At 36.0% G+C, this 19,579-nt stretch overlaps 4 protein-coding genes across 4 annotated transcripts; 2 read left to right on the plus strand and 2 right to left on the minus strand.

Annotated features, from left to right (window-relative positions):
• Window positions 1-390: 390 nt before the first annotated feature.
• LOC106439876 (probable pectate lyase 13) lies at window positions 391-3,607 on the plus strand (the record flags this gene model as incomplete). The annotated part of the gene is given in 4 exon segments (NM_001316164.1): window positions 391-532; window positions 611-1,505; window positions 2,068-2,276; window positions 3,276-3,607. Coding segments are annotated over 4 exon segments (1,512 nt in total). The 3' UTR covers window positions 3,553-3,607.
• Window positions 3,608-4,647: 1,040 nt separating this feature from the next.
• Window positions 4,648-7,342, minus strand: LOC106444261 (serine/threonine protein phosphatase 2A 57 kDa regulatory subunit B' epsilon isoform). Its single transcript, XM_013885755.3, has 2 exons — window positions 5,414-7,342; window positions 4,648-5,160 (listed from the first exon to the last, which is right to left on the minus strand). Exons 1-2 carry the CDS (start codon window positions 6,584-6,586, stop codon window positions 4,855-4,857), a joined length of 1,479 nt encoding a protein of 492 aa, XP_013741209.2. The 5' UTR covers window positions 6,587-7,342; the 3' UTR covers window positions 4,648-4,854.
• Window positions 7,343-9,733: 2,391 nt separating this feature from the next.
• Window positions 9,734-11,641, plus strand: LOC106439875 (probable cysteine protease RD19D). The gene is made up of 4 exons (XM_013881412.3): window positions 9,734-10,263; window positions 10,661-10,780; window positions 10,894-11,137; window positions 11,224-11,641. The coding sequence occupies exons 1-4, from the start codon at window positions 9,808-9,810 to the stop codon at window positions 11,496-11,498; spliced, it is 1,095 nt and encodes a 364-aa protein (XP_013736866.1). The 5' UTR covers window positions 9,734-9,807; the 3' UTR covers window positions 11,499-11,641.
• A 4,923-nt stretch (window positions 11,642-16,564) lies between these two features.
• Window positions 16,565-18,860, minus strand: LOC106439874 (patatin-like protein 7). The gene is made up of 3 exons (XM_048764648.1): window positions 18,513-18,860; window positions 17,254-18,479; window positions 16,565-17,097 (listed from the first exon to the last, which is right to left on the minus strand). The coding sequence occupies exons 2-3, from the start codon at window positions 18,412-18,414 to the stop codon at window positions 16,783-16,785; spliced, it is 1,476 nt and encodes a 491-aa protein (XP_048620605.1). The 5' UTR covers window positions 18,415-18,479; window positions 18,513-18,860; the 3' UTR covers window positions 16,565-16,782.
• Between the last annotated feature and the right edge of the window lie 719 nt (window positions 18,861-19,579).

Here is a 19,579-nt window from a genome sequence, read left to right on the forward strand (position 1 = left end):
TCAATTTTGACTTCGAGCCCAATAATAAAATAACCTTGCTTACCAATAAATCAGACAAAGTCTAATTAATATCTCAATGCCAAAACAATTGAGAACAGCAAATCCAAAAGCTTAAGAAGCAAAACCAATTAGCCTTGTTTCCAGCTAAAGGGTAGAAGCAGAGCAGAGAGAGAGAGAGAGAGAGAGAACACAGCGTCTTCTTCTTCTTTCTTCTTCAAAGCTTCTCTCCCATGTGGATCCCAAAACCTTCTCTTCTCCCATTCCCACACATTTCTAAGCCAACATTCTCCCTCTGACACTCACTCACTACCTACAACTTCAACACCAATGCTCTCCTTCCTTCCACCAAACTAGCAAAAAAAACAAACTCCAACCTCACCGCCAAAACAAAGCCATTAACGATGCTGCTTCCTCACTTCTCCACCACCATTTCCCTCCTCTGCATCTTCTTCTTCACACTCCTCCAAGCCACTAATCTCACTCTCCCCCACCAGCATCCTTCCCCTGACTCCGTCGCTCTCCACGTCGTAAGGTAAAACAACTTCTCCACTCTCTCTGCCTCCACATTTCTCCAAAGTCTCATACTTTCTTCTAACCTCCACTCTCACAGTTCAATCAATGCATCCCTCTCACGGAGACAACTCTCCTCCTCCTCCTCCAGTTGCCGCACCGGCAACCCAATCGACGACTGCTGGCGCTGCACCTCCTCGGACTGGTCCTCCAACCGCCAACGCCTCGCCGACTGCTCCATCGGCTTCGGCCGCGGCACACTCGGCGGCAAAAACGGCAAGATCTACGTCGTCACAGACTCCTCCGACAACAACCCATCAAACCCATCCCCAGGAACTCTCCGCTACGCCGTCATCCAAGAAGAGCCCCTCTGGATCGTCTTCTCCTCCAACATGCTCATCCGCCTCAAACACGAACTCATCATCAACAGCTACAAAACCATCGACGGCCGGGGCTCCGCCGTCCACATCACCGGCAACGGCTGCCTGACCATCCAGTACGTGCAACACGTCATCATCCACAACGTCCACATCTACGACTGCAAACCCTCGGGAGGCGCCGTGGTCGCCGCGACGCCGACGAAATCCGGGAGGCGGGGCAGATCGGACGGCGACGGGATCTCCATCTTCGGAGCTCAGAAGATCTGGATCGACCACTGCTCCATGAGCCATTGCACCGACGGGCTTATCGACGCGGTGATGGGGTCCACGGCGATTACGATATCGAATAACTACTTCGCGCATCATGATGAGGTGATGCTGTTGGGTCATGACGATAGTTATGGCCCGGACACGGGGATGCAGGTGACGATTGCGTTTAACCATTTCGGACAGGGGCTTGTTCAGAGGATGCCGAGGTGTCGGAGAGGGTATATACACGTGGTGAATAATGATTTCACGTCGTGGAAGATGTATGCGATTGGTGGAAGTGGTAATCCTACGATTAACAGTCAGGGGAATCGTTACATTGCTCCTTCTGATCCTAGCGCCAAAGAGGTAAAGTTTGTAAATTTTGATTTTGATGTTTTTTTAATTACCCATATTGACAAATCATTCCTTTTTTTTGTTATTTTTAAGTAGATTTTTGCTTAAATTGTTTCAGAACATTTTAGGGTTTTAGTTAGTAGGAGTATTATGGAAAGATTTCGGCTTTTTGAGTGACGAGTTAACTTTTTTGAGTAATTGACCAATGAGGAGCTCTCATTCGTCGATGTTGAGTGTGGATAGTCCCCTTGTGAATCCAGCTCATCTTTCACATAGACAGTTGTTAATCTTTTGTTAGGAGGGAAAAATATCTGGAAATATAAGTTTGTATGTAATGAAAAGTATACACATAGTAAAAGAATCTTATTTTTTTTATAAGATTTGGGTCCAGGAGGAGTGTAGGACAGTGATGGGTATGTATAGTGCATGACAGCCATGTGGGCTGCTTCTTGATGCTGCTTCTCACTGTCCACACACTTTTTCTTCTTATTCATTACTCTTTTTAGCACCACGCTCTACGGTGGCGCGTGAATTGTATAGATTGCTGATTGTGAGAACTTTTTGGTTGGAGCAGGTGACGAAGCGAGTGGATTCGAAGGACGATGGAGAGTGGTCGAATTGGAATTGGAGAACTGAAGGAGATCTGATGGAGAACGGAGCTTTCTTTGTGGCGTCTGGTGGGGGAGTGAGCGCATTGTACTCTAAAGCTTCGAGTGTGGAGCCTAAAGCTTCGGCTCTTGTAGACCAGCTCACTCGAAATGCTGGCGTTTTTGGTGGTCCCAGGTACCCTTTTTCACTTTTTCTCCTTTACATTTTATGTACATAACATTTTTTAAGTTGATGCATGATTTAATGTTAGTATATAATTAGATTAGCTATGAAGCGTGATTAACGCATGAGTTGCTAACGTTGTCAAGTCAATGAGCCAAGAACCGTATTTTTTACTATTTTTGTTGTTGGTGTTTGTGTGTTTAGTTAGTTACTTCTTTTGGAGTCTAGTAACGTATATGATTAATAATCCTGGTTCAATATAGTTCTGTACGTCAAAGTTAATGTGATGTTTTGGAAAAGAAGTTAGTCTACTAAGACTAGGCTTTAAAAGAACGGGTCCTTTCTCTTCTGAGATTCTAAACTAGTTATATTTTAATGTTCGATTATTCCTCAAATAGTGAGACTGAATATATCAGTTGAATTATGGGTAAATTATGTTAACAATTTAACCAACTCATAGGTTTTGGTAAAAACTAAAAAGTAGTTCATTGAGAATATAATTCAGGCGTTAGAATTTGGCAGTATTCCAGAATTCAAGTAGATGCACGTGATCGTCTGCGTAGAGAACCGACCAACTTGACTATTGTCTGGATTGAACCCCACTTGCCATTTTTTATAATTTAATTATTTTAGACTAGACGCTTTCAAGTTTTTGTTTGTCCATTTAGGAATATGGGCGGTCGAAATGTCTGTCATATTTAGATTTTAATTAAGATATTATATGATCCATCTACTACATTTTTGATACATCACATGTTAACTACTTGTCTCCTACTCCTAGTCAGTTTATAATACGAAAAAGCCAATAATTGTTTTAGGAGTTAATGATGCAATTATGATTGAGAAAATGTAGTTAGGAGAGATGGGACCCCTACGTAGGAAAATATGATTCCTTTTTTAATCGCATTCATGTATCCATTTGACTTTGGTTCAGTATGTTTTGGATTTAGCATTATACGGTCGATTTTATTACGCATAACTTCTAATGAAATTATTTCCGGGGGGAAGCAGGGATGATCAAGGTCAGACTGGCGATTCTTATTCTGGTTATGGAGGTGGTGGTGGTGGTGGTGGTAGTGGTGGCGGCGGAGGTGGAAGCAGCGGCAGCGATGGAGGAACTAGTGCTATTGGCGGTACTACGAGAGGAAGTAGCACCAGCAGCAGCGATGACAGCAATTTCTTCGGGATGATCTTCGGAAGCAATGCACCGCCTCGACCACGTTTAACATTATTGTTTTGTTTGATAATGATTTGTGTAATGTCAATATCAAGTCTATTATTGTTGTAGTCCGCAAGGATAACTAATAGGATTTGGACCCTTCAATTGATTGGTTGTTGGCTTGGTTGGTTGGTGTACAGTTCCTCTCCATTTTTTTTTTTTTGGTTCACATCATTACAAAACCGAAACTAAATTGATATATGATGGCAACGTCAAAGACGAACTTTGTCTCATCAAATCAAAGGCAGTGGTTTCATCAAGTTGTAGCATCTTCATCTTTCTGTAACTCTATCTTATACGCTTTTCATTATTTTCCACAATTAAAAGGTGTTTTGTAATAAGCTGTAAAGCATTGTTAGGTTCTTGTCAATTAAAATTGTGAATATGGCTTAAATCTCTTAAAAACTTAATGCAATATCGACTAAACTAAACGGTGGTAGTTTAGTGATAAAGGTTGATATGAGACATTATAAACAAAGTTGGTTGGCTAGACGAAGATATAACTTTTTTTTGTTGCTAAATTGTAAATGTCATTAAGTAAATAATGACGGTTTGATTACAAATTTAAGTCTGTAATCCAGTTTGCTCAAGAGCCAAACCTATGCTTAGAGCCGCTAAAAAGTTTAAAAAGAACTCTAAGCATCACAAGTTCAATTTTTTTTTTTTTTTTTGCTAAACTGTGAATATTCATAGAATGAAAGATTTAGGATTACAAAAGCTTAGTAGGTGATACCTTGGCAAAAATAAAAAAAAACAAAGGTATGCACAAAGAGTTAGATTAGAGTAACAAGTTTATCTAATCCAAAGTTGCATAAGAGGGGTGAAATTCCTCCTATGTCTTCGCGCACCGATTGAGTTGCGGATGTCCCTGTCTGTGCTGTTGAAGGTCGTGTGAGAAGGAGTGAATCCTGAAAGATGCACGGCTGAGTTTTGCTGCCTCTAAAAGTTGTAGATAAGGGATTGAGTGGCGAGCTTCTTGAGGGTGGACGGGGCAAGTTCAATGCTTGTCAAACAAAGCCAAGCAATGAAGATATAACCATACTTGAGGTTTTGTTAAAAACTCGGATCCGAACTAGTCGTTGGTACTATACACTACTCCACGTTTATAAAAAAATAGACCATAATATAGTCTATGCTTGTACACACTTAATTGCTACCAAGTTATGTGGAAGCTGCAATTAACAGCACTAAACTTAACGTCTGTGACATGATCTGGTTGGAGACATCTGAATTCATATTCCCGGTCGCCACTTACAAGAGATCCAAAGAAATGAAAAAGAACAAAACAAATAAATTATTAGAATTTCTAGAAAACATTACTTTTGTAAAAGAAAGAAGATAATGCTAAAAAGCCATCATCAAAATATGCTTTTAGTTTGCAACTAGGGAAGCAGCTTCCTCAAGTCTCTTCCATGTCATCTCTCTTTGTTCCAACAACTCCCAAGTCTTAGCTTCATTCTCCTGATACTGTTTCTCACACTCTTCAAAGAGGTCATTGTCCATCTCCATAAACATTCTTCTAACATTCTCAGAGAGACCATGCACCGCCTGGTTCCAATGTCCTTTCATGTTCTTCTCCAATGCTTCAAATATTATAGGAAAAATCACATCCTTGTTCTCAGCAATCAAACCTACGATATGTTCATTGTTCCACAAGAAAAGAGCCCTCTCTGCCACCTGCAAACCTCACATCTCTCTATCAACAACCACACTCCATAAAACCATACAAGGCCACCGGATCTAAGATTTTGTGAGCTATAAACATTTTTTAAAAAACTTTACTAATTTTTTTAAAAATATATAATTTGAGAGTCTATGCTTATGTAGAAACTTCTAAAAAATTTAAGGGACAAAGTCAATGTTTCATTTGGTCGTTACCAGATCTGCCCCCCGGATAACATATCACTATCAAAAGACAAAACATACGAACCTGGAAGTGTGCGCTATTAAGACATTTTCCAATCTGTGTAAACAAAGGAACAACACAGTGCTGAAACTCTGAAGGCTCTGTAACATCCAAAACCTCTTCAAGCTCTCCCAAGAACAGAACCTCCTTATTACAATTCGTAAGCGGCCAGTACTTCAACAACCCACGTATCACAGTATCAGCCAATTTATAATCTTTCTCCACAAACTGCACCACACAATACGACAACTGCTGGTGGTAAACAGAGATGCTTTTAGACTTGTGTAACGGCATAATGGCTTTCACAAGATACAACCTATGCTCCTCTCTCATTGGTACTGTAAACCCATTGATCACACTCCCAAGAATCTCCAACAACTCTCCTATCCCAATACACCTCTCAGTCTCATACAAGAACTTGTAGAAGATGTTGTAAACTGAGCATCTTATAAACGGTCGGTGAAATATAAACTTCCCGTAGATCCTGTGAAGAACTGTTTTCAGATATTCTCTCTCTCTAGGATCCTCAGAGTCGAACAGATCGAGTAGTCTTGATACAAACGTGTGGTTGATGAATTTTTTAGCAGTCTTGGGCTCTATCTCAGAAGAGACTACGTAACGCAAGAGAAGCTCGTAAACAAGCTGCAGATGAGGCCACCAGGGCTCGAGATAAGGCTCCTCCTCTTCGGGATCGTTCCCTTCAGGAGGAGCTCCTGTGTTCTCGTAATGGGCAGGTGGGAGAGATCTGAAAATGTTGGCGGAGACCATACGTATAAGCTCGCTCTGCATGGTCTCGTTGACTTTACCTGAGGAGGAGTGGAGAAAATCGACGAGTTCGAGGAGTGTCTGTCTTTTGATCTCTTTCTCACGTGGCATGATCAACGTGTCGGAGAAATCGCATTGGCAAGAACACATGTGAGCCTTTTTAATGAAGAGGAGGGGACGATCTGATGAGGACACGTCTTTTAGTAATGGGAGGACTTCTAGGGTTGGTGTTGATGTGAACATTGGGTGGTTCGGTGTCTGTGAAGGTGATGGAGCTGGTGTTTGGGATTCGCCATTTGGTAAAGGAGATGCGGTGGTGGGCGTGGTGCGGCTGCTGCGGACGACGTTTGTGTTGGTGGAGGTGTTGTCTTGGTTGTGTTGATCTGATTTGTTGAATTTTTTCTGGCTTAGTTTCTTGATTTTGTTGAACATCTTTGGATTCTTTGATTAAATAATGTAATATTTTTTTATACTTTTTGTCAGATGGATTTGATCATAACCCTAGGGAAGAGAAAAGAAGAAGATGAAATGAGATTGTTTCTGTTCTTTCTTTTTTTTTTCACCAAGAACTGAAGGAGGAGATCAAATTTGGGGATATGTATTTTTAACCATTGTTCAATAGGATAAGAAATTAATAATTTATTGATATAATTTCGGTAAATCATGTGTTTTATCTGCCTTTTTCTTTTAAAAAACATTTTTCTATTAGCATGCCAGACTCTTGTATAATCTTAAGATTTTATATTTAATAATCTTGTGACTCTGGTAAATTATTAGTGACGTTATATGATTGTTTTATCACTAGAACTCTGAAAATATATTGAAACAGCTATTTAAAAGACAGAAAAGTAAAATGAAATCCGAAAGACATTTAACTTGGCATAATAAAATTCAGAATTATTACATATTTGCTAAATATTATTTTTGCCAACAATAGTTAATATAAATTGTGATTTCAGTGATTTTATAATTGTTAAAATTTCAAATTATTTTCTCAAACATCAAAATAATACTTACAACTATTTAAAAGACAGAAAAGTAAAATGAAATCCGAAAGACATTTAACTTGGCATAATAAAATTCAGAATTATTACATATTTGCTAAATGTTATTTTTGCCAACAATAGTTTAATATAAATTGTGATTTCAGTGATTTTATAATTGCCAAAATTTCAAATTATTTTCTCGAACATCAAAATAATACTTCCTCTGTTTTATAATATGTAGGTAGTTTTACCTAAAAAGACAAAGATTAAGAAAATTATTAGTTAAAATATATATTATTTAATATATAATTAGATATAAATTAAACAATCATAAATAAATCTATTTAATTTAATTGGTCACACTATATTTAATAAATATAAAAATTATTTAGAAATATGAAAGTTACTTACATTTTGAAGCAGATTTTTTTTTCTTTCTAAAACTACCTAAGATATAAACCAGAGAGAACAGAATCCATTTTTAAAATAAAGAAAATACTCTTTCTCTCTTTTTTTGTCAACAGAAAAAAATACTCTTTCAATTGTGCAACTCTATTTGTTTGCGGAATTTTAGAATCATTTTCCAATTTATTTTTTGAACTAATAGGTTAATAAATACGATTTCAATTATATAATTAGTCAAACACATAATTTCCTGTGACACAGTTCATTAATTTGTGTGATCAAACACTTATATGAGTTGAACTATGAGGTTTAATTGGAAAATCAGTTCAAAAAAAAAACTATGAGGTTTAATTGAGTTTCACAGATCTATAATCCTGAAAAGAGTACACTTGCTGCGCATTTCGGTTTTCGATGTTCCATGTTCCCAAGCTCCTCAACTTCGGAGTCAACAAAATTATTAAGGTGCTATAATAAATTATATACACTAGAACTTCTATAAATTAATAATGTTAGAATTTTAAAATTTTATTAATTTGTAAAGATATTAACTTGCAAAAACTTTCTTATTTAGAATTTTAATTTTAAGATATATTTATTTTAAGATAAGAAAAATATTTAATTTTAGCGTATAAACATTAATTGTTATTTTTTAAAATTTGACATTTATATTAATTTTATTATATTATTTGGTGTATATAATATATATTGCATAGAAGTTAAAAGTGGTTTTAGATATAATATTACTAAATCTCATCAAAAAATATATTAAGTGTTAAGAAAATATGAAGATAATTTCATTACGAATATAAAATAAATAATATAATAATAGGTTCTTACTTATATAAAATATGTGCACATATAAATTATTAATTTATAATTTTAATGGGACCATATATTTACATAGAATTTTCTAAAATATATTATCTTATTATTTTATCGATTTGTGTCAAATTTTGAACCGGTCCAAGTTGGAACCAGTGAAATTTATTAATTTATAGAGATTATTAATTTACCGAGTATTAATTTATAGATGTTCTACTGTATATGGTTCCCTGATATTTACAAAATTCTACATAAAAGTGTTTTTGATAAGTTCAAAGGTTTAAAATCTGATTGAATTCTGCGAATAACACAAATTCACACTTCTCATTTGGGTAAACAATACTAGTACTTCCTCCGTTTCTGAATAAGTATCACTATGACAATTTTCACACAAATTAAAAAAATTGCTGAAACATATGTAAATTGTTATTAATTACACATCTCTGACCAATAGTATTTGAGATAAATAGAATTATTTATAAAATCAATGCAGTTTATAATTAATTTTCAGCTAAAAGTAAGTATATTTTGCATTGGAGAATTATTTATAAAATCAATGCAGTTTATAATTAATTTTTAGCTGAAAGTAAGTATAATTTGCATTGGAATTATAAAGTGAGTTTTTGCGTAGCAAAAAAAAATGTTACAATGACACTTATTATGAGACAGATGGATAAAACATAAGGAGTAAATGCTAATTGAAGAAGCCATCAGTATGCAAAATTATTATCATAAATATCATTGTTTTTATAGCAAATATCGTTCTTTGTTATCTTGTATGATAGTTAAGAATCAGGTTTTCTTTTTAAAGAATCAGGAGGCTTTCAACTATATACTTCAGATATTTTTGGATAAATTTTTAATATTTTTGATATCTATTTAATAAACAATATTCTTTCCGTTTTTTAATATAAGTCGTTTTAGAGAAATTTTTGTGTTCTAAATTTTATGACGTTTTCGATTTTCTATGTAAAATTTATTAACACTTAATGTTATATGACCAATGATAATATACCGTCTATTTTATTATTGGTTGATTTGGAGTTAGGTAAATAATTAATAATGTTTTTGTTAAAATATAAAAAATTAATGTTTTTTTAATGTATGTGCACAATTTTAAAACGACTTATATTAAAAGACGGAGTGAGTAGTAAAAGATACACCAGGACAAATTGAGTCTACCGTAAAAGATAGAAGCACGGTACCAAAATCTCAAAGATGGTCAAGAAACAAAAGAGAGCAACGTGTCATGCAAATTCATTGTGTAACTCAACATGCAAACACCCCACGTGTCCCCTATTTGCATGTAACTCCTACACTTTCGCTACCTCAAATTCTTATAGTCATCCCTCTCCTTTTGTATACACACAAAGCCATCTTGGCTCTATTTAAGGGGCTACTCAAGGCGTTCTCATAACAAGACCCATCGATATACAGATCATGTTGGCTAAAACCTTAGCACTGGTTCTAACATGCACGGCCATCTTCTGTCACGTGGCGGTTTCCTTAGAGGACCTCACCATCCGCCAAGTCACAGAAGATCGGCTTCCGAATCTCCTCGGGACACACACGGAGAGAAAATTCCGGGTTTTCATGTCGGACTACGGCAAAAGCTACTCCACGAGGGAGGAGTACATCCACCGCCTCGGTATATTTGCTAAAAACGTCCTCAAGGCAGCAGAGCACCAGATGATGGACCCCACCGCCGTCCACGGAGTCACGCAGTTCTCTGACCTCACTGAAGACGAGTTCAAAAGGATGTATAATGGAGTAGTTGATGTCGACAGGGGCCATGGTGGTGTAGTAGGAGCAGAGGCACCCAAGCTGGAGATTAAGGGATTACCCAAAGATTTTGACTGGAGGGAGAAAGGTGCAGTTACTGAGGTCAAGGATCAAGTATGTTCTATTATTTTATATATATGATTTGCCTATATGCCTAGAACTACTTATTTGATTGCAGCCGATTCCTTTTTATCATTTGTTTTAAAAGAAGTATATAGTTTAGTCACTAGCTCTCGTCATAAAGAACTATCTAAATTTATGATTCTGATTTCTGAATGTCATATCAAGTTTGTAGATGTATCAAAAACATCCGTTAGATTTAGATATGATGATAATAAAAAAAGCCTCTGGTATAGAGAAACAGAATGAGTATATGCTTAGGAATACATACTTGATCCTTCATAGCAAGTTAATAATTTCATACAGAATAAAAACTTTATTTGTGATAGTCTATGCATGTGTTATATACCTAATATCAATTTTATGAGCATATTTAACTATGGATGTGAAGGGCGCATGTGGATCGTGCTGGGCTTTTAGCACAACAGGAGCAGTTGAAGGAGCCAATTTTGTCTCCACCGGAAAGCTTGTCAGTCTTAGCGAACAACAACTTGTGGATTGTGATAAAGCGGTCTGTGTTAATCCTTTCAGTTAATTATTTTTGAATAGCTATTATATGTATATATGTCTTGGTACTAATGTGTTTGGAAACACTAAAAGCTTCTTTGGGATATATGAGTATAGTGCGATCCAAAGGACAAGAAGGCATGCGACAATGGATGTGGTGGAGGACTCATGACAAATGCATACGAGTATTTGGAGAAGGCAGGAGGCTTAGAAGAAGAAAAATCATATCCATACACGGGCAAACGAGGCCATTGCAAGTTTGATCCAAAAAAGGTTGCAGTAAAAATAGTGAACTTCACGAATATACCATTGGACGAGGACCAAATCACAGCACGTTTAGTACAACACGGTCCTTTATCAGGTGATTTAGCTTAACATGTTTGTTAAAAACAGTACTTTTTGTGTGAACCGAGCAAACACTTGATGATTGTTTTCTGTTGGACACAGTGGGAATAAATGCGGTGTTCATGCAGACATACATAGGAGGAGTGTCGTGTCCGCTAATATGCAGCAAGAAAAGGTTAAACCACGGGGTACTTCTTGTTGGATACGGGTCGAAAGGATTTTCAATCTTGCGACTTAGTAATAAACCGTATTGGATCATCAAGAACTCATGGGGAAAGAAGTGGGGAGACAATGGATACTACAAGCTGTGTCGTGGACATGATATGTGTGGGATTAACTCGATGGCTTCTGCAGTGCTTACCCAAGTTTCGTCATAGATGGGTCTCGTCTTTTTCTAAAGGAAGTTCCTTTTGCTCTTTAGTTGTATTTCAGTTTTTATGGTTGAAGTTGGAGTTCTGAAAACTAGGAGTCTTATTGTCCTGTGGTAAACAGTGGGGTGAATGGTCATTACTGAAGTTCTTGAAAATGTTCCTTACAAAAAATCACCACCTAATCCGTAGCTGGGTGAGATGATCTTGAAAATGTTTCTTGGTAGCTAATCTCACCTCCTAATCCTAAACGGAGTGAGATACAAATATTCAACGGTTTTATGTAACTAAATTGCACAAACCTCCTAAGCCTAAACGGAGTGAGATACAAATATTCAACGGTTTTATGTAACTAAATTGCACAAAAGTAAAAACAGAAGGTACAAATCCAACCTGGCCCATAGTACTTCAAAACAAGTCCAAACTACATAGTGCTTCAAAACAAGTCCAAACTACATCACCAACCGAAGTGGAATTAAAACAAGAATTGGAAAATTGAACCGGATAATGAACAAGTAGTTAGTCTCTTGATCTGGCCTAAGTTCTTTTCTCAATTTTGAGAGCATGCCTAGTATCAAACCTAAATTCCTTTACTCTTAACGTCTATCCTTTAATATATATCGTCTTATCACCTTTGGCCTTTCTACGTTTTTCCAGTCTTCATATATTACCTTATCTCACCTTTCACCTTGAGGAAGTCTAAGCCTTTATCCAATATTTCATCTCATTCCTAAATCAATACTCACTCAATCCCACTGGAGAAGAATCATCTCTAGGAAACATTTGAAATCATCTCAATAGTCAAATGTTTTGAAGACAGTTTTTCTCCAATGAGATTTGGGTCACGTCCAATATGAATTGTGCTCAAACATTAATCGGAAACCAATTAATTATGTATTGAAGAATTGTGTCTCAAAAACATTTGAGACTTGAAATTGCCAAAAAAAATTAGTTTTTAATATTTTATTTGTTCCATATACCACGCCCAATATCAATGATTGGATCTCCAGTGGGGTTGAAACATTTTTGAGTATCGTTTCTGAAGATGAAAATAATTTAGTTTTTGACGTGTTCATCATCCATTCCATTTAACACGACCAAAGGACTAAAGAACTTTGTGTTTTTGACATGTGTTCATCGTCCATTCCATTTACCACGACCAAAGAGGACTAAAGAACTTTGTCAGCACAAGCTCTCGCAGTAGTATTCTCTAGGAAGATATTTCATTCTAAGAATATTATGCATCGATCTAAGTATACGTAATCGGTTACATCACATACTTATGCAGTACACTACCTATGGAATTTGGCATGCTAATTATCTAAACCGTTTCAGTTAACTATTTTCGCAGGTAGCATGCATGCTATAAATCAACATGTATATAACACTGCAAACACAGGTTAGATCAGTGTACTTTTTGATGCCATTGCCAAGTCCTCTACGTCTATTAATGCATTCATTACATCAAAAGATAAGTGAACAGTGTTTTTTTTAAAAAAAAGAGTATATAATTTACAAATATGGTTAAGAAATTGACCAAGTCAGGTTACCATATTTTGATAATGCTGATTGATGTCGTGTTGATAAGACGTGAGTCGTGAGAATGGGTCCCATGACCTGTCCGGTGCTGGGCAAGAGTATCCCACTACAAAGATCCTTCTTCTCTTCTAACCTCTCTTTCTCTTCCTTTTTCCTTTACCTTTTTCTTAGAGAAATCTCAGATAAGTAAAGACAAGAAAAGCTTATTGAATATTAACTTAAAGTGCGAACTCAAAGCCCACTTTGTTAAAAAAAAGTTTCACTTTCGGCGTTCTTTTGATGCGATTAGTAGAACTAACTTGACAAAAGCTTAACAAATTTGTGACATAGAGTTCTAGTGTCTCTTTTTCTTTGTGTGTTTTTTTCCTTGTTTAGTCTTTAACGTTTGCTTCAGAGTTCAAACCAGATACATATATTTTTAGCATTATCAAGTTTGAACTAGATACATGCAACATATCTAACTGTTGTTAATATATAACGTTGAAAACATGCTAAACCATTTTCATAATCCGAAAAACGCCGTTTAATTTACTCGGCTTGAAGGTAATTATGTTAAAAGTCAGATTCTCACTCGGATATGCAATCTTTGTTTAGAGAAGTGAATCATTTATCAAGCATGCCTTGTGAACTATGGCAACTAAACTGTCAAGGATCAAAACTTCACAATTTAATTGTAAAATAGCTTCACCTAGCTCAACTGGACGTATATAAGAAAAAGCTTAGTTAACTTATTCTTCTCTCAAAATGGGCAAATAAACGGAACCCGATTCGGTAAAAATGAACCCGAACCGATCCTAATCCGACATAAATACCGAATGAATTTTATTTTATGGTATTTCAGGTTATGGGTATTCCCAAACTGAACCCGAACCTAAATGGATACCCTATAGAACCCGAAACATTCAAAATCCAAAAAAAACTTGTAACAAACATGATTTCAATTTCTAATATGTATCCGAAATACACTAAGATATTTTGAACATCTAAAATAATTATCTATTACATGAAGGTTGATACTTGAAGGTGGCGGTTGAAACTTGAATTTTTTTTTATTTTGGTTTTGTTTTCATTGAATAATGTTTCTCATTTCATGAGAACTTGGTTTTTGTTTTATGCTTTCATTTATTTGGTTTTCTTTTAATCAATAACTATGTTTACCTTTCGTTTGATTTTGAATTATCATATTTGATGTTTCTTTATTATTTTTGAATCGATTTTACTTATGTTTTTGTTACAAAATAGGTATAAATCAGGTATTTTAAAACCGAAAAACCTATTTTACTTAAGTTTTGGTTACAAAGTACATAAAAATCAGGTACTTTTAAATCGAAGAACCGATTGGGACCCGAACCCGAAAGTACATCGGGTTGTACCGATTCTTTGAAGATTTACTAGCCCCGACCGAACCCGATTAGATTTCGAATCGATCCCGAACCAAATTTTCATATAACCCAAATGGAACTGATTTTGATAAACCTAAAAAACGAGATTCGATCGGACAAAATCAAACCCGATTGGAACACCAAATGCCCATGCCTAACTCAAATGCAAAAAGGTAGACCAAAGGGCCAAAACGTTTTGGTTACATAGAAAAAACATATGCCATAAACATGCATTAAACCGAGTTTAACCAATTTAATCAAATTAAACCTTTTGTAACTACACTGAACCAATCAAAAACATATTTTATAAGCTTTTAATATTTTTTTACCTTTTAATATTTTAGTTGACAAACGGGTAACCAAACCAACATAAGAAATTAAGAATCAATGGGAAAAAAAAAACACAAACCAAAACATTCAAAATTAGGTATAAGATGTTCATAATTAGGGTTGGGCACATATCGACTAGTACAATGTTTTTTATATAGTATTTGTGATTTGTTTCGTACTTCACAGATATCTGATTCTTCAATTTGCTTTGCTTCGTAAAAGTACGGATATCCATAAATTTTTTTTGATATTTGAGAAAATTCATGGATACTTCATCCGCTTTGTTCAATACAAGTAAATCTAAAAAAAAAAAATTTATTTTTTAGAAATATATTTTACACGATAAAAATATTAAGTAAAAAATTAATGAAACTATATGTTTTATAATTTTTTTAATTAATATTTTTTTCTTATAAAACAAATGTTCTTAGAAAAATGTAATTTTGTACAAAGATTTGTATTTTTTTAATTTAATATTTTTATAAGTAAATTTTAAAATAAACTTTAATAAATTATATGTTAAATAATTATATAATATTATACATATAAAACTCTATATTTAATCGTAGATATACATATATTTGTATAAAAGTCAGAGCGGAGCAGATATCTATCTCGAATTTTTTTAGTATTTGTGATTTACTTCGTTTTTAACAGATACTGAATTTTAGTATTTGTTTTGCTTCGAAAATTTACGGATATCCTAATTTTTCGGATTCGAAGTAAATAATGAATCAAATTAAATCTAACAGATAAAATGCTCAACCCTTCGTAATCAAAGTAAGCCAAACCATAATAAATTTTGGTTTGAATTTGTTCGGTATTATAATTTTGGTTTGACTTTGTTACATTTCTCTAAAATTAAATTAACCGTAACTTGAACCCGAACTGCAAACTCTATAGCCGAGATCAAAGACAAACCATCGAATAACTGTCCCCATGAAAAATGACATCACTTAAAGAAGCAACCAAACTAAAGATGAAATTTGCTACTGAATATATTTGTACCGACGCATAATTGATAGGAATGAAAAGATTTACAAATTAAAAAATTTAAAGTTATATAGTTGTAAACAAATGAAAATACTGTATCGAGTGTCGGTGGATGCGACCGAACCGACAATCAAAGACGTGGGGCTACTCACAGATACATGACGTTCTTGCACCGTCCCTCCCCTCGACGCACGCACACGCGCAAGAGCCCAACGACAACATTTGTTTTCTTTTTGGAATTTATAGAACGTTTCAATTCCTAACAAAGTTTTAAAAAATTCAAGATAATAATGTGTTTGAATGATGTGATCACATAACATAACGAATCTTCTTCATACGTTCTATTCAGTAGAGGCTCCCACGTCCAAATGAAATTAAATCAGTTAACCAACGAGATTTTTATTGGTGTTTGCACGTAGCTTTTACACATTAAAAAAGAATCCGACAAGATTTAATACTAGAAGCTCCTATTGAAGTATTAATGATATAAAGTTGTGACCCTTTGTTTTTATATGTTTATTGTCATTAATAGTGTCGTCTCTCGAGCTCCAAGAGTGTTTTATTGGATGGCTTCCACATATAAATGATTAGAGAATTTGATTAGTAGTATACTCCGTACGACATATAAGAAAGATTCTCTTAGTTAAATTGCATATTTGTGTAATTATTCTGTCATTTCATTCCATGGTTTTTATATTTCATTAATCATTCATTCCGAATGAAAGCTCAGAACCAAAGCAAATAAAATACACAATTTTTTAGATTATTTGGTTAGTTAAAGTAGTTAATAACCCCTTATCCCGAGTTAGTGGAAATGTCAAAGAGAAATCATGATGAAAACAAAGACATTGAAATTATTACAGGAATCATGTTTTTTTTTGGCAGCATGAATGAAGGAGTTTGATGCCCTTTTACAATATGATGATGATAGATGTTTCCCCTTTTCATCTCAAATCTATACAACAAATCATAACCTGAGAAAAACCTTATCCTACAATCTCTAAATAAACCAAAATAGAGAGAACAATAACATGTTTTTTATTTCTTGTTCATCGTTCTCTGGCGGTCACACCAATATCCTTGTCCCTTGTCTTCTGATCTGCCCTATGAACTGATTGCTTGAACGCCACGGTTGGTGCAATTCTGCTATTTCTCCTTTGATGCTCAAGAACTAGTTCCCCGGCTAACCAGTCAAGCTTCTCGAAATTGCTCTGTTCATCGATTCTTTTGCCTCCAAACAAAACCGATTCTACATTCTTTTGCTTTAGCATCTCCTCCGCTACTCCAACCAGCATATTCACATTGCTCCCACTCGGGTCTGCGTCTATGTTTGGCTTACAAGGTCCTAAGCTCGACCCATTCGCCTGCACCAATACCCAAACACTTAGTAACAAACACAATATCTATCTACATTTTAACTTTTATGGTTTCATTTTAGAAGAAGTACCATGATCCAACATAAACCATAACATATGACACCAAAGTATAAACCATAACATAAAGTGTCATTTATTACATACCTGAATCCGAACGTAGTTGCTGCTGCGGCAGTGACCAAAAGCCATGGCCACAGCTTGATCGACCGTGTCGGCAGCACCGTCGTTTGAAATAAGAGCAGCGGGGCGAGACCAATGCTTAGCCGTCCACTTAATAATCCGATCATACTCATAGCTCACATCAAGCAACTGACCCATACCAAGAGACAACACAAGCAGATCCTCAACTCCACGCACGAACGGAAACTCTTGCTTGTTGTGCAGCACGTGCGTGATCGCAGCCGCCGTTGGATTGCTCATAGCTAAACCACCACCTATCGCCACACACTTAGTCTTCCCATCTACCGACTTCATCTCCACCGGCTCGAACACCCCTGGCTCAGCCCAAGTCGCTCTACAAACCTCCCAGAGACGAAAATCGTAGCCGTCCGTCTCGAGCGCGTCGGCGCGTGAGAATAAAAACGGAGCTGAGCTTTTAAGGTCGTAGCAAGGTATGAGCACAGGTTTGAGCGTGTCCTTCAAAGTCAGCTCAGAGAAAGACTCTTTCATCACTCTCTTCAACTTCGCCGTACCCGAACCCGACGACCCGGTTCTCATGACCCGTTTCATTAGCGAAGAATTAGACCCCGACGACCCGTAAAGACCCTTTGCGTTTTTCGTAAGGAACTGCCACGTGTCCTCTGCTCTAAAGATCGGACGGTCACCGTCCCTCGACCCGAACAGCATCGCCGTGAAAATCCCGCCGACGCCGGACCCGGCGGCGACGTCGAAGAAATCGGCGATACGGGCATTCGGGTCGCCCGACTTGGATTTCAAAGCGTGTTCTAGATAAGCCAAGGCCTTTCCGGGTATAATCCCTCTCATGCCTCCTCCGTCGATGCTCAAGATACAAACTTTGCCTCTCTGGTTCTTGACCGATCCAGGGACAGAGTCAACAACCGAATTAACCGGTTCGGGTTCGGGTTTCGGGTCTTGGTCGTACCCGAAGAGGAACTTGCTCTCCAGGATGGAGAAAATCTCGTAGCTGAGTTTGTCAGTATCCACGCTCGGCTCCTGCATATCCGTCAAGAGACTGTTATCATCAACCGAAGCCGCCTCCGTGTCTCCGCCTCTCTGTTTGATTAAATGCTTGACGGAAGCCGTCGTGGTTCTTCCTCCGCTTGGTTTATTGCGTACTCTTTGCATAATGATTGACGGAATAGAATCAAATCCAGTATTTGACTCAATTCAGACAACAAAACAAAAACAAATAACTATTTTTTTTTTTTGTCTACCGTATGAACACAAAGAGATTCAGACCAAACCAGTCGTCTTTGGTCAAAGAAAGGTTTCGCCTTTCTCTTATTTTGCGCGGAATCTTCAAATTTTCAACACGAGCTCGTCTTTTTGATGAGAAAAGTAAAAGATTATATCTGAATCAGCTTTAAAAGGTTGAATCTTTTTACTTTTCTGAAGGACAAATGAAAAACCAAGAGAGAGAGAGAGGGAGATGAAGAAGACGAGTAGAGCAAGAACAGAGGAGTTACAGAGGATGTCTGTTTTTGTAGCGCACGCTTTACTTAAAACCACCCCCACCAAACTCAGATTGAAGAGAAAGGAGAATGGCAGACAAAACGCGGATTAATTACAAAATGGAGAAACGAGCAATAAATATTTTTAATTATTATTTTTTTCTTTTTATTCTATAAACACAGATAAGTGTTACAGTTTTGCCATTAAAGAGACTTGAAGTTGCATTCACTTTTATAGAGATTTTATTTCTGTTACAGTTTTTTCCATTATAATTGATTTTTTCTATTCTATACTTTAGATGATTACAGTTTTTGTTTGGTTGAATGCTGATATGTTAGCAAAAAAATGTTAGATTTAATGCACAAATTTTCATATTTAATGTGAAAACCTCCTGCTTACTCTAATAATACTAAGTTTTGGGTTTAGTGGTAATGTGTTATATTTACATATACATGCTAATTGATTTTCATATAAGACTTTAAAAAGTAATAATTAATTGTTTCTGTTTTGTTTACCAGTGAAATCATATACTGAAAAAAGAATGTAAAACTTGAGACGTTACTTAGATTTGGAAAAGCTAGGTACTTGCAAGTATCACCTAATCTTTACATGCCACTCTGTCTTTCTTGTTTTAACATAAGTGTAACGCTATGATAAAGATTAGACCTCCAAATGCAACGCTTACCACGTTAATATTAAACGTCCCTTTCTCCTTCTCTCATGGATGAAATGCAATCAAGAGAAATGAAATGCTGATAAACAGAGAATTAAATATATTTTTACCTTTACGGAAAAGAGATGTATAGTAGTATCTTTTACTCGAAAAGAATCAATCAGA

Source organism: Brassica napus, chromosome C8 (genome assembly GCF_020379485.1).
Source record: "Brassica napus cultivar Da-Ae chromosome C8, Da-Ae, whole genome shotgun sequence".
In the NCBI taxonomy this organism is placed as follows: Eukaryota; Viridiplantae; Streptophyta; class Magnoliopsida; order Brassicales; family Brassicaceae; genus Brassica; species Brassica napus.

What these genes read in the sequence shown, in the direction of transcription:
- LOC106444261 (XM_013885755.3), bottom strand. Translation starts at nt 6,586, where the DNA reads ATGTTCAACAAAATCAAGAAACTAAGCCAGAAAAAATTCAACAAATCA. An exon ending in TTAATAGCGCACACTTCCAG is followed by an intron (nt 5,161 to 5,413) that starts GTTCGTATGTTT and finishes TGAGGTTTGCAG; the next exon opens with GTGGCAGAGAGGGCTCTTTT.
- LOC106439875 (XM_013881412.3), top strand. Translation starts at nt 9,808, where the DNA reads ATGTTGGCTAAAACCTTAGCACTGGTTCTAACATGCACGGCCATCTTC. An exon ending in TTGTGGATTGTGATAAAGCG is followed by an intron (nt 10,781 to 10,893) that starts GTCTGTGTTAAT and finishes ATATGAGTATAG; the next exon opens with TGCGATCCAAAGGACAAGAA. An exon ending in ACAACACGGTCCTTTATCAG is followed by an intron (nt 11,138 to 11,223) that starts GTGATTTAGCTT and finishes TGTTGGACACAG; the next exon opens with TGGGAATAAATGCGGTGTTC.
- LOC106439874 (XM_048764648.1), bottom strand. Translation starts at nt 18,414, where the DNA reads ATGCAAAGAGTACGCAATAAACCAAGCGGAGGAAGAACCACGACGGCT. An exon ending in GCAACTACGTTCGGATTCAG is followed by an intron (nt 17,098 to 17,253) that starts GTATGTAATAAA and finishes GTATTGGTGCAG; the next exon opens with GCGAATGGGTCGAGCTTAGG.